We start from the raw sequence: 12,310 nt of genomic DNA on the forward strand, positions 1-12,310 counted from the left end.
AAGCTTTATATCAAATCACTTTTATTTAGAATAGAAAGGCACATAACTTTAATCATATAAATGCCATCAATAGTTGCAAGGTTTTTTAGGTTTTTTACCAAATATATCTCTTAGCAATCAAAGGAAGAGGCTCTGGAGGAGAAGCAAATGAAATACTAGTGGTGATGCACATATGGACAGCCAATCTGATGAACCTCAGCCTTTGTTATTTTCCGCATCAGTACCATTCACATTTCACAATTTTGAATATAATCATTAAAATGATTTATTATCAAGCAATCATGGGTATTTTGTGCATATGCTTTGCCTTGTTTGCTGGCAGCAGATACCAATCCAATCACTATCAGCAGACAAATTTTAAAGTGACCAGTGTATTTAAGTGTATTTAAGGATGCCAAATGCATCATTGTCTTTCATTGTCAGGAGTCATTACAACAGTTACTAGCAAGAGTTCATTGCAAGCATTGCCTGATCTTTTAACTTGAAAATTATATTAAGATGCTGAGATTTTGCATTTTACATATTCTGTTAATTGAATAAAGATAGCAAAATAACAAATATAAGGTATTAATTCACACTTTATATTTAAGTCCACCCCAAAACACATAGAATACAGCAGTCCAAAGGGAGTAGAATTATATCATACTTGTGTGGTTCTCAGGTTAGCTTCCAATCAAGCTGTTCTATTTAGTCTTCTCCAATCAAAGTGATGGCCAAACAAAACAAAATGTAGTGTTTAAGAAGAAAAGATCATTTCCTGTGCTGATTGCTGTAAAATTTGTAAGCTTTCTAATGAGATTCTCTTCCTCTAGAGCCCTGGCTAGCACTGGATAAGTACTGGAATCCAGAAACTGGATGAATTCATCATCTGATTTAGAATGTGTGTATTAAGTTGCAGAATTTTTTGTCCTACATTGTTTCATAGACTTCAGATTTGGCAAGAATTTCAGTTATGTCTTTTTGAAGAACTAAATATTCATAAGTCTTTATTGATTAAAGACAATTTTACTTCTCAGAATTATATTCAACAACAGAAAGCTGAGGAGAGCTTTATGATGTTAGCTCTCTCAGGTCTGCGATTACAGGCAAACTGTTTGATCACGTTGATTTCTTCCTTCCCTTGTCCCACTGACTGCACAGATCCTTTCTTTTCATTAACAAATTTTAATATAGATTATCATGTCTCTCTTCTACAGAAGCTTTCCTAGATTAAACAAACCTTCCTTATACTCAGGAATAATATTCAGCTTAAGTCCTACTTTTTTCAAAACAGAACCCAATGCAACCATGCAGCTATCTGCTCTGTATTCAAGGATTACTTTTAGAAGATGAGTGAAAACCACAGACTGAAAGGATGGCTCATCATTTATCAGTTAATCCAGATAGTAAGTTGGAAGAGAGAAAATCTTTACATAGATTATTGATAGACTTGGGGAAAAAATAAATGATCTTTCAGGTACGCGAGTCCTGATACTTGAAAACATAATTTAGTAGGGTGTATGAACTTCGGTTGGTAATATATGGTTTATTCTATCTCTGTTTTTACTTCTTTAATCATCTGTTTTGACTTAAAAGCAGCAATTTAACAAAATTAATCAAGAATAAATGACTAACAAGTTTAACAGTATTGTAAAACATTAATATAAATTGATAAATTAGTGAAGTAAATCACATATTTTATGTTAAATTATTTTCTTCTTAGTCCCCTAAACCTTATAGGAGACGTTTTAGATTGTGTGCTATCACACATTCACTCTCTTCAGGCCCATCACAGGAATTATATCTACTACAATCTCCTTTGCGTCTTAAGGCAAGACCTCAAATACTTCTAGGTTCATTACGTAAGAAATTTAAACCACTAAAACATAAAATAGCAATGTGTAGACACATTGGCTTATTTTATTTTCAAAATTAAAAGTTCTGCCACAAAAAAAGAAAAACAAAAGGAAAAAGAAGAAAAAAACCAGAAGGAGCATCTTGTAAAACTCCAATCCTGCAATTAGTATCATGTGGGCAGACTTCTGCATGAGCAGATCTCATTGCCGGTTTGGGGACCAACACTCAGGGCTGCAAACACTTAAACACTGACTTATCTTGATTGTTAAGTGTAGGCTTGCTGAAATTAATGGTGCTTTTCATTGGAGTACAGTTAAGAGTGTGTCTGTGTGTATAAAAGATGGAGTTTCAGCTTTTTAATTTCATGATGAGCAAATGAATTATTCATACATATTCTACAAAAAACCAAACAAAATTTTAAAAAGTACTTTTCTACCTCCACTACTTCTTTGAAGCTTTTTCTTCTTAGATAACCTCTCCACCACTTCTGTATCAAAGTCGCCATTTTGCTCAGATATCTAAAATGAAACATATTAACAAAGTAATTAGTTTTTCAGACTTAAGACCCATTAAAATTTCATGATAATAAAAATAACATACAGTGTATTATGCATCATACAAATGACCACTACAAGCATACTTTATGCATATACATGTATATATATACATATATACATATGCACACACACACAGACCGTTATATACATATATTTATTCACACACACATACTTTTGTTTTTGGAAAACATGGGTTACTGTAAACTTACCCGTATACTATTAGAAAAGATCAATAAAAAAGCCTTACAAATTTAGTTTGCATAATAAATTGTTTCATTTTCATGGTTTTAACCAACAAATCTGACCAGTTCAGAATTTCTTCTGTCCCACGCAACATTTTCACATACCATTACATCATTATACTACTTCATTATACCATTTTTAACTATTTGACAAAACCTACTGACACTTGAATTTTTAGATACTTTTTCACTTTTAGACACCTTTTTGCTTTTATAAAATTAGTCTAGCTTAATTGTGAATGTTTACTTTGTCCTTAATTAATTAATTTTTATATAGACATATATGTTGCTACTAAAAAGTTCATAATTGATGTCACATAAGCTTTTGCAGAAAATTATTGAATCATTACTTTGGGAAATGGAAAAAGCTGTACAAGGGATCATTCATACCACCTAACTATGGACATCAAACTTATAAGCCTGCACTGCACTCAGTGAAGGCAGTCTTTGGATAATTCAGAACACTGAGAATTGGCGACATTGAGCCTGTGGTTCTAAGTAAACCAGAGACACTCAAAGAATTATAGAATCAATCAAGGCTGGAAGAAACCTTCAACAGGATCTTGTCCAATTGTCCACCCAACAGCACCATCATCACTCCTTAATCATATTCCCAAGTGCCACATACAGATACATCTTGAACTTCAGGAGATGGTGACTCTGCCATCTTCCCGTGCAACTCATTCCAATGCCTAATAATTCTTTAATTGAATTTTTTTTCTATTATCTCATCTGAGCCTCCTCTGATGCAGCTTAAGTACATTTCTTCTAAGTGTACATAATGACTGCAGCCTATCTTCCTATGGGGAAAATATTGGCCATTAAGTAGCAAATGCTATTTAAGCTAATAATTCTTTAGGTTTCATACAATAGGTCTGGATGATGTACAATTAATTCCAACAGGCAAGAGGTCAAACTAGAAGGTGTAACAATCCCTCTTCCTCAACCGCCCTGTTTTATGAAAATACAGAAATTTGAGCAGATGAGCTTGGCCAGCTTGGCTTATAACATTAAAATGGAAGAAGGCTTTCTGGGAGAATGGACCAATCACAGTTTCCAGGAAATTTCTAACAATGTTATAAAATCATGGAATCACTAAAGTTGGAAACTACCTCCAAGATCAAGTCCAGTGTTGATTCAGCATTTCCCAGAACAAAGCTGGTGAAGGTCCTTGAAGGTCACTTCTGTTCAGCCTGAAGGAGACTGAGGAGAGACCAGTGCAGTTCACACCTTCCAACAAGTGGAAGCAGAGAGGCAGGCACTGATTCTCTCAGGTGACCAGATTCTCTCAGGTGACAAGGAGGGAGTGGCCTGAAGCTGTGTTGGGAAGATCTGTGTTGGATATTAGAAAAAGTTTTTCACTCAGATGGTGGTTGGGCACCGGAAAGGCTTCCTAGAGAAGCAGTCACAGCCCAATTCGGCCTGAGTTCAAAAAGCATTTTGACACTGCTCTCATGCACATGGTATGACTCTTGGGACTGTCCTGTCCAGGGCCGTGAGTTGGACTTTGAAGACACTGGTGGGCCCTTGCAACGCAGGATAATCCATGTTTCTACATGAAATGTCTCTGAAACAGCATATCCAGGGGACATCTAGTTACTTCTTTTTCTCCCACTGATAACAAGATTTCTTAAGCAATACTGTGTATCTATTCTGAAGATAATTTCCGTGCTTTCTAGCATCATGACTTTTTAATTGTATACAGTTCTAAAAGCCAAAAAATTGTTATTTCTTACAATGACACAGCATATATTTAGTTCTGTTGAAAAACTGGGAAACAGTTATTGCCTTTTTTTTTCCAAAATGCTCCAATTTTATTAAAATCAAGTAATACCATGAGAAATTTTGAGGAAAAATTCAATGCTGAAACATGGATTACAATAGGCTTGATATACTACCTCAGATAGGCTCGGACACGGCATGCTCGAAACCAGCGCTGGATCCTGACAGCAGCTTTGTACTTTATTATTCTGTCTTCATCTATAGCTCTGAAAAAATATAAAAGTAGTAATATTTCTCAGCATGGTAATGTAGAACCAAAGCAAAAATATTATTCTAAATATATTTTATTGTTGCAGCTTGGGATCATTTTCACCAGGTTTTTTGCTTTTAATTCTACATCAGTGTTAGTGCAGAAAAATTTAATTTACATTAGTTGCATAGTATGCAGGTAACAAAGAATATTGCAGCTTGTAGTGGATGTAAGTTTTGTGAGTGGGCATTTCTTATTCCCATACTATACGTAGATACATGCCAGCATGTAACATGGACTTCTTCCATTGTAGGTGAAATATGTGGATAATGCTTTAATGATAATTAGGCCTGAGTTACAATAAAAATCACATAACTGTATAAAATTGCGAATCTACAGTGTTTGTGACAAAGCTAAAAGTCATGTAAGGAAGACTATGAAACTAAAAGAGATTAAAGAAAGGTATTGTCAGTCTGGAGGAGACTTTTCAGAGAGTTCAGAAAGAAACTGTTACCATTATGAGTTTCAATGCTGATGGGTAGAACTCAGCTATGAGATTGCCTCTAGCTTTTATTCTTCTGTTGTTTGTTTCAAAATGTAAGTAACTGACAAGTCTTTGAACTGAAAATTAAATTTTAATTTTCACTGATTTTTATTCTTTCCCATTTTTATTAGGAACATAGTCACCAAATTCTTTGTTACCTGACAAAAAAATAACATTTAGGTTACTATTAGTTAGTTTTCTTAATTAGCTCTCCTAACAAAGTTTCATGTCAACATTAATTGCCTCAGTAAATACCAATAAGATTATTGTTTATCTGATAAATTAGGATTATCCTCCTTATATGTCAGAAAATTAAATGAATTGCAGATTTACTACCAGAGATCAAGAAACATTAGCTCCACTCATTTTATATCATCTGGTGCAGCATGTGCTCTCAATCACATTAAATGGGCACAAATTTTCACTGTCTGATCTGCTTCAGACATTCTCAGTGCCTGAAAACTCTGGGAAACAAGTTTTTTTACCTAAAAATTGAATAGTTTTCAAAACTAAGAGAGTTTTCTTGTTCCTTTCCTGCGCAGCTTCCTAGTCTTCAACAAGAAGCAGACACCTGCAGAATACTTTTCCTTAGAAGAAAATTATTTTGATCAAAAGGGTATGAGCGATTTGGGCCTGGACAGGCAGCCACAATTACAGCTTGGAAATGAGGGGGATATGGGACTGGGCACGTCAGAGGTGCCAGCTCCAAACCCAGCCCTACCCACTTGGCAGTGACAAGAGTCTTCTGGAAGAGCAGAAGCCTTCTCCTCTCTTACTCCCTGATAGATTTTTCCTAGTTGCCATTCAGTCTTGCCTGGCCAGGACGAGAGAGATGTCCTTGTAAAGTTTATAGAAGCAAACCAACAACAGAGTTGTTTTTCTCACAGGATAATTCCACAAACACTCCCAGCTGCCTTGCCAGCAGAAGTGTTTTGAGGTGGAAGTTTCTCAAGCAGATATCTGCCCTTTTGATCAGACTGCCCAGTTGTCATACTGCTTGAATTAAGCTCTTGAGAGTCACAGATACTTCACAAAGGCTGTACTGAAAGTTTAAAAGACATACAGATACTACAGTAAATAAAAGAAGGTTCTTGAATGAGTAGAGTGATAAAATTGTGTAACACTTAAAAGAATGAATTAATGGAACTTGTATAATCTTATCCTTATGCTAAGGGTATTTCTCAAAATGCAAGCTCATGGTATTCTTGCACTGTGGCATCACTGGGGAAGTTCTTCCCTGGAAAGGTGCTTTCCCTAAATAGCCAGCTTAGGACACCTTATACGTCTCACATAAACAGAGTTCTTCATAAAGCACAACAGGAATGTTATTAAGATCAGAAAAACATTACTAAGACTTGTTGCTCTGCTGGACTTTTTGAATGCTCTCATTTGCATTCCCAGTTGCAAATCTGAATTTTCTGAAACTAACAGATCATAGCCCATTCTTAAAAGGGAAACAATTCATTTTTGGAGAGCTCTGCCAAAAAAGAAATCCCCAAACAACAAGCATGCTGCCCTCCAATGGATTTCCAAGTCTGGCTCAGACTGCTCTTTCTAACCTGAAACATGTGAAAAACAAGCATAGCCTCCTGCAACTGACATTTGTTTAGTGAACTGCTGTGTGTACAGCCACAAGAGTATGAGTGAAAGTTCAGGCAAAGAGCAGAAAAACACAACACTGTACATGCAGGCAGGACTTGATCTCTGTAACTTTCAGTGATGTTCAGGAGCTTTGTTATTCATGCTAATGATGTTGTAATTAGATTCAAAAATAAATGATTCATTAATTAGTGAAGAAAAAAAACCACAACTGTGCTAAACATGTTTGGTGGGGTTTTTTTAGGTTTGAGCTTTTTCATTACAGATACAGGAACAGTGCAGCTGAATAAAAGAATTTATGGGACAAATCTCTGCAATATTTAAGTAAGTCTTACAACTTTCAATTTCCAAAAACCTGGTCTGGGAAAAGTTGGCCACCACCATTCTGGGAGTCAGAAAACTTGGCAGAAACTATCCCAGTTGGTGAGGACAAGGGTAACAGATCTGATCTGATTTCTTTCAATTAACTTTAAAAAAAATAAATATATATATATTTAAATATTAAAAAATAAGTAGTGTCTTTTCAAGAGGACAAACGTCCAGGCGCAGTCACAGATGTGAGCCAAGAGAGCAGGGACTCAGCGCTGGGTCCGCATCTCGAGGGATGCTCAAGGAAGGGCAGCACCTCTAGGGCGGAGCAGAGGCGGGACCGCGGAAAGGAGCTCGGCTCCCCAGGAGGGAGAGAGCGGAACTTGCGAGGCTCGGCGCGTTTCAGGATTTTACAGAGGCTCCTTTTCCCTCAAAATTATCGTGGGGCGGGGAAGAGTGGGACATTCAATGTTTTCTGTGTATTAACGGGCCCCTTAAAGACGCTGCGCCAGGTCTCAGATTGCTGTGGAAATATTGGGGGAAAGGCGATGGGTTGGTGCTCTCGGGAGGGATTTTAAAGCGAAATAGTTTCACAGAATCGTATAATCACAGAGAGGGTCAGGCTGGGAGGGACCACAGTGGGTCATCTGGTCCAACCCCCCTGCTCAAACAGGGTCACCACAGAGGGCACAGGATTGTGTCTAGACCGTTCTTCAGTATTTCCAGGGAGGAAGACTCGACACTCTCTGTGGTCAACCTGTCCCAGTGCTTGGTGATCTGCACAATAAAGTTGTTACTCATATTTAGATTGAACTTGCAGTGCGTCCAGTCTCTACCCATTGCCATTTGTCCTATTGCTTGGCACCGCCGAGAAGAGCCCGGTCCATCGTCGTCACATTCTCCCTTCACATACTTAGAGATACGGACGAGGTTCTCTTTCACTCGTCTCTTTTAGAGGCTCAACAGGCCCAGCTCCCTCAGCCTTTCCCCGTAAGAGGGGTGTTCCAGTTCCTTAATCATCTTCATAGCCTTCTGCTGGACCTTCTGCAGGAGCTCCGTGTCTCCCTCGTACTCAGGAGCCCAGAACCGGACAGTTTCCAGGGGGGCGGCCTCCATCGCGTTGCCGGCGGAGAGCGGGGCCCGTCCGCTCCAGCCCGGCATAAGGCGGTGCATCCCGCCCCACCACCGGCACGGCCCGAGTACCTGTTCGTAAGGAAATACTCCTCCCGGAGTCCCGCCAGTCTCTCCTTAAGCCGGGCCAGCGCGGCCATACTGGCTCGCTCCTCCCGCCCGCAAGACGCTGCCGCCATGGCAACGGGACCGTCCCAGTGCGCTCGAGCGCGGGGGTGTCGCTGCTGCCGGCGGCCCCGCGGCGCGGCACGGGCAGGGCTCCGGCGGCAGCGAGCGCTCCGCGGGGCTGCACCCGACCCGAGCCGGGGGTGCTGGAGGGAGCGCGGCGCCCCTGAGCAGCGGCCGGGCCAGGGAAGGGAAGAGGCGAGGTGGTCGCGTCCGGCTTCCTCCGGTGCTGCGGCTGCTTCCGGGCTCTCATCATGGGGGACTGAGGGGCAGCGCCGGCCGCCCGCGCCCTCCCCGCCCGGCCCGAGCCCTCCCGCCCTCGACCCCCGCCCGCCTCCCCTCGCCCAGTCTCTGCGAAGCGGCGCCAGCCTCCTCGGGGAGCGGCCGGGGGAGGCGCCGGGTTCATGTTCCGGGTCGCTGAACCTACCCCGACCCGAGCTCAGGCGGCGAGGAAGAGCTGGTAAGCCCCTGGGGGGGACAGACGTGCCTGCCGCCCCTGCCCGGCCGCGGGGCCGCTCTCTGCCGGACGGGGTCCCGACACCGGCCCCGCGCCACGGGCGGGCCGTGGGGCCGAGGGGGGCCCCGCTCCGGCCGGGCCTCCTTCCCCTTCCCGTGCGGCCCTTTGGCCGGGGGAAGGTGATGGAGCCCGCCCCGGGCCCTGGGGACCAGGCGCTGGGGCTCCGAGGAGTGCCACTGCCGTGTCGCGGCGGCTGGACGTGTTTGTGAGCGAGCAGCGGGCTGCGGGAAGAAACTTCCACGCCTTGTTGAGAAAGGGAGAGTGGGGGAAAGATGAATCAAAACTTTCGTCCCAAGCTAAGTTGGGTTTTCCTGTCTGTTTGTGCTTTTCCAGTAGTGGTAGACTCTCTAAGGCCCAAAGCCCTCGCAACGTGTGCAGCTGAGCATCCAGGGCGGTGTGTGTTTCCTCCTCTAAAGCTTTCCTGCTGCAAACCAGGAATCAACAAGTGCTGCTATAGCCATCGAGCAGCGAAACTATGGGTAGTTCTCCTGCAGAAGAAGTTCCTAGACTTATTGTTTTATGTAATTCCTTATGCTAGCATAGTGACCTCAAAAGCCATAATCTCTTTTATTGTAGCACTGTAAAGAGGGAAGGCTGAGTAACAAAATAGAAAAGCTCCATTCTGTTAGGCTGTGCCGATATAAAGACTGGTAGTGGAGAGACTTGATGGAAGCAAGATGTTCCAAACAACTAGCTGGAAACAGTTAATTTTTTTCCTGAAATCTTTGGTATCTTGTGATATATTTAGTATGGACTGGTGTATGTAGCTTCTCTCTTGTTTCATTTAATGGGAGCAAGGAGGATTGTGATGGGGTTTTGTTTGGGGGGTTTTTTGCAAAAGTTGATAACATCTTTTAGAGCCTATGTTACCTGCACAGATACCTGCTGGTAGATTTCCCAGCTGAAATAGACTTGAAATAGATTTCCTTTCATCTTTTTCTTTGTACTTTTCTGGGGATGGGGAGGATGGGGGGAGGGAAAGGTTTAGTGCTTCATTTCTCCTCATCTTTTGCTGATACCACCTTTTTTTTCCCCTGTGGGTATTTTTCCTATGTTTTTCTAAGTGAGAAAACTTTCAAAGAGACATTTTATTTGCCCAGCTGCTAATTGTTTGCTAGAACAAGTTTTCTGGTGTTGCTAAGCATCCAAATTTGCCTGGTGTAAATATAACAACTTCTGTTGGTGTAATTCAGAACGTTTCAGAGAATGTGGTATACTCCAGTGGCACAAGTTGGGGTTTTTTTGAGTATTAATGCTGCATACACTGGAAACATTGCCCAAGACATTCCAAACACATATCTGTGTTCTGTCAGTCTTCACTATTTATTTGACCTGTCATTTGTCTTCAAATTTTATTATTTTGTGTCTACATAAAGTAATTTAGTTCCAGAGGCTTCTAGAGTAGCCCTCAGCAGCATGAGGTGTAGGCATATTTTTCTGTAATTGTCACCATACAGTAATGATATTACTTATGCTAGTACACTGCTCAGAGGAATTCACTACAGAGGAAAATATTGAAATTTTGTCCATTAAAAATGTGACCACTATTCAGAGCTGCTCTCTTATTTTTCTACACAAGTTATTTCAGAAGCTGTCTGTTAAAGGGTTAAAGGACACCTGTTTGAGTGGGATGCAGGAAAATACTTTTTACAGTGTCTAATATTTGATGTAGAAAATTAAGAACTTGTGCTTTCTAGAAACATTAAGATTCTAAAGAGATGAGCAGGTTCAGAACAGCCACAGAGTAAAATTTTTCACTTTGGGTGGTAAAGCTCCTTCAAAGCAGAATGTTTTTTTTAATTGTGAGTTCACGTGGCAATTTAAGAATAGTTTGCAGTTTGATAGTTGCTGGGCACTCTGATTCTTTTGATAATGACTGTGGTGCTTTAGTGTATTACCATGATTTGACAGGTCATGTGGTTTGGCACCTTGGTAATTAATTAATGAAGTCATACTTCTGAAAAGGGCAAGCATATCAGTAAATGGCAGCAATGGGATTGCAAGAATTGCTCCCTCTCATGATAAATTGCTCCAAATCTCATTTCTGGCTGACCAATTGTGTTAGAGCCTGGCCCACCATTTGTGTTAGAGCCTTGTTAAATGTAGTTCATGTCAGCATCTTTCTGACTGTCTGCTATTGCTCTGTACTGAACACTTTTTCACTGTTTAATATGGGTAGACTGATAGTATTTATTGTTGTGCCTTCTGAGATCAGCAGCAGTTTCAGAAGAGTCAGATGTAATTACTGCAAGTTAGCCTGGTCTTAATTTTCAGGGGGATCAGCAGTATAATAGGTGATAAAATTTCATCATTCCTGAAATACTTTGTATTGTATAGGACAGAATTACAGAAGTGGTCATTTGGTCCAACCTCCCTGCTCAAGCTGGGTCATCCAGAGCACAGGATTGCATCCAGATGGTTCTTCAATATCCCTGGTGAGGGAAACTCCACACTCTCTGTCAGCCTGTTCCAGTGCTCGGTGCTCTGCACAGTAAGGAGGTTCTTCCTTGTATCAGGAAAATCCACAAATGCCAGAGGCTTATGTCCACAAAGGATACAGAGGAGTCCTGCAACTTCATTCGAATAAAGAGAGAGAGAAAAATAAAATGTGTCCACCGGGGCACACACCCCTGGCATTTTGTAGAGGTTTTGGAGGGGGCAGCCTCCTTACATCCTCAGCTCCCTTGCCCCCTTCCTTTCCCCATTGGCTGAGGCACTAGGAAGGCACAGCCTTCCCAAACTGCTGACCACATATTCCCCCCTTGAACCTCCTATTTTACCCCAACGTTCAGAAACTCAGGCTTGTGCATACCCCACTTGTTTGGTTCAGTGGCTGAGCTGCCTGGGCTCTGCAAGGAACCTGCTGCCCACAGTTAGCAGAGACACTGAGCCCCTTTTCAGAGATGTTAGCATCCACACCTTCACCCATAAAATTGTTTGTAAAGACAATAACTTTCCTCTCAATCTCTCCTTTTCTTATTTCTCAGTTTGTCTTCACAAACTCTAGTTATTATTACCTTAACCCTTTCTAACAACCAGAAACATTTGAAACACACCCTCCCAACTTTTCCATGTCTTGTTTCTGCACCAGGTGTGGCAAGTAAATACAGGTAGCTCTTATGCCCTGCAGTGCTGGTTGATACAGGATGGAAAGGATGGCTTTGCATACCTGCTGGTCCAGCAGATAGTGCCAAAGGATATAACTAGGTGTGGATGTGGAACTGGATGCTTTGTCTTCCCCTTAGTGATGGCTCTTTAATGACAGGGAGTTTACATAGTCTAGGCACAGCTTCAGTTTCTGCTCATAGAATCATTAAGTTTGGAAAGACCTCTGATTCAGAGTCTGTTACTGCAGCACTGCCACATTCACCACTAAACCCTGTCCTCAGGTGCCACATCCACACGGTTTTTGAACACTTTCACCAGTGCTTCCACCAC

The 12,310-nt window shown here is 41.5% G+C and overlaps 2 protein-coding genes across 2 annotated transcripts in view; one reads left to right on the plus strand and one right to left on the minus strand.

Moving 5' to 3' along the window:
* The window catches only part of SPATA17 (spermatogenesis associated 17), an 87,708-nt gene extending 79,131 nt beyond the window's left edge, over positions 1–8,577 (minus strand). The window contains exons 1-3 of the mRNA XM_005483007.4: positions 8,263–8,577; positions 4,534–4,623; positions 2,273–2,354 (exon numbers count right to left, since the gene is read on the minus strand). Of these exons, the coding sequence (XP_005483064.3) occupies positions 2,273–2,354; positions 4,534–4,623; positions 8,263–8,369 (279 nt within the window). The 5' untranslated portion in view covers positions 8,370–8,577. The remainder of the gene's footprint in view (positions 1–2,272; positions 2,355–4,533; positions 4,624–8,262) is intronic.
* A 14-nt stretch (positions 8,578–8,591) lies between these two features.
* Positions 8,592–12,310, plus strand: part of GPATCH2 (G-patch domain containing 2) — a 119,220-nt gene continuing 115,501 nt past the window's right edge. The window contains exon 1 of the mRNA XM_005483008.3: positions 8,592–8,815. Coding sequence (XP_005483065.2) covers positions 8,760–8,815 — 56 coding nt within the window. The 5' untranslated portion in view covers positions 8,592–8,759. The remainder of the gene's footprint in view (positions 8,816–12,310) is intronic.

Source organism: Zonotrichia albicollis, chromosome 3, assembly GCF_047830755.1.
Source record: "Zonotrichia albicollis isolate bZonAlb1 chromosome 3, bZonAlb1.hap1, whole genome shotgun sequence".
Lineage (NCBI taxonomy): Eukaryota > Metazoa > Chordata > Aves > Passeriformes > Passerellidae > Zonotrichia > Zonotrichia albicollis.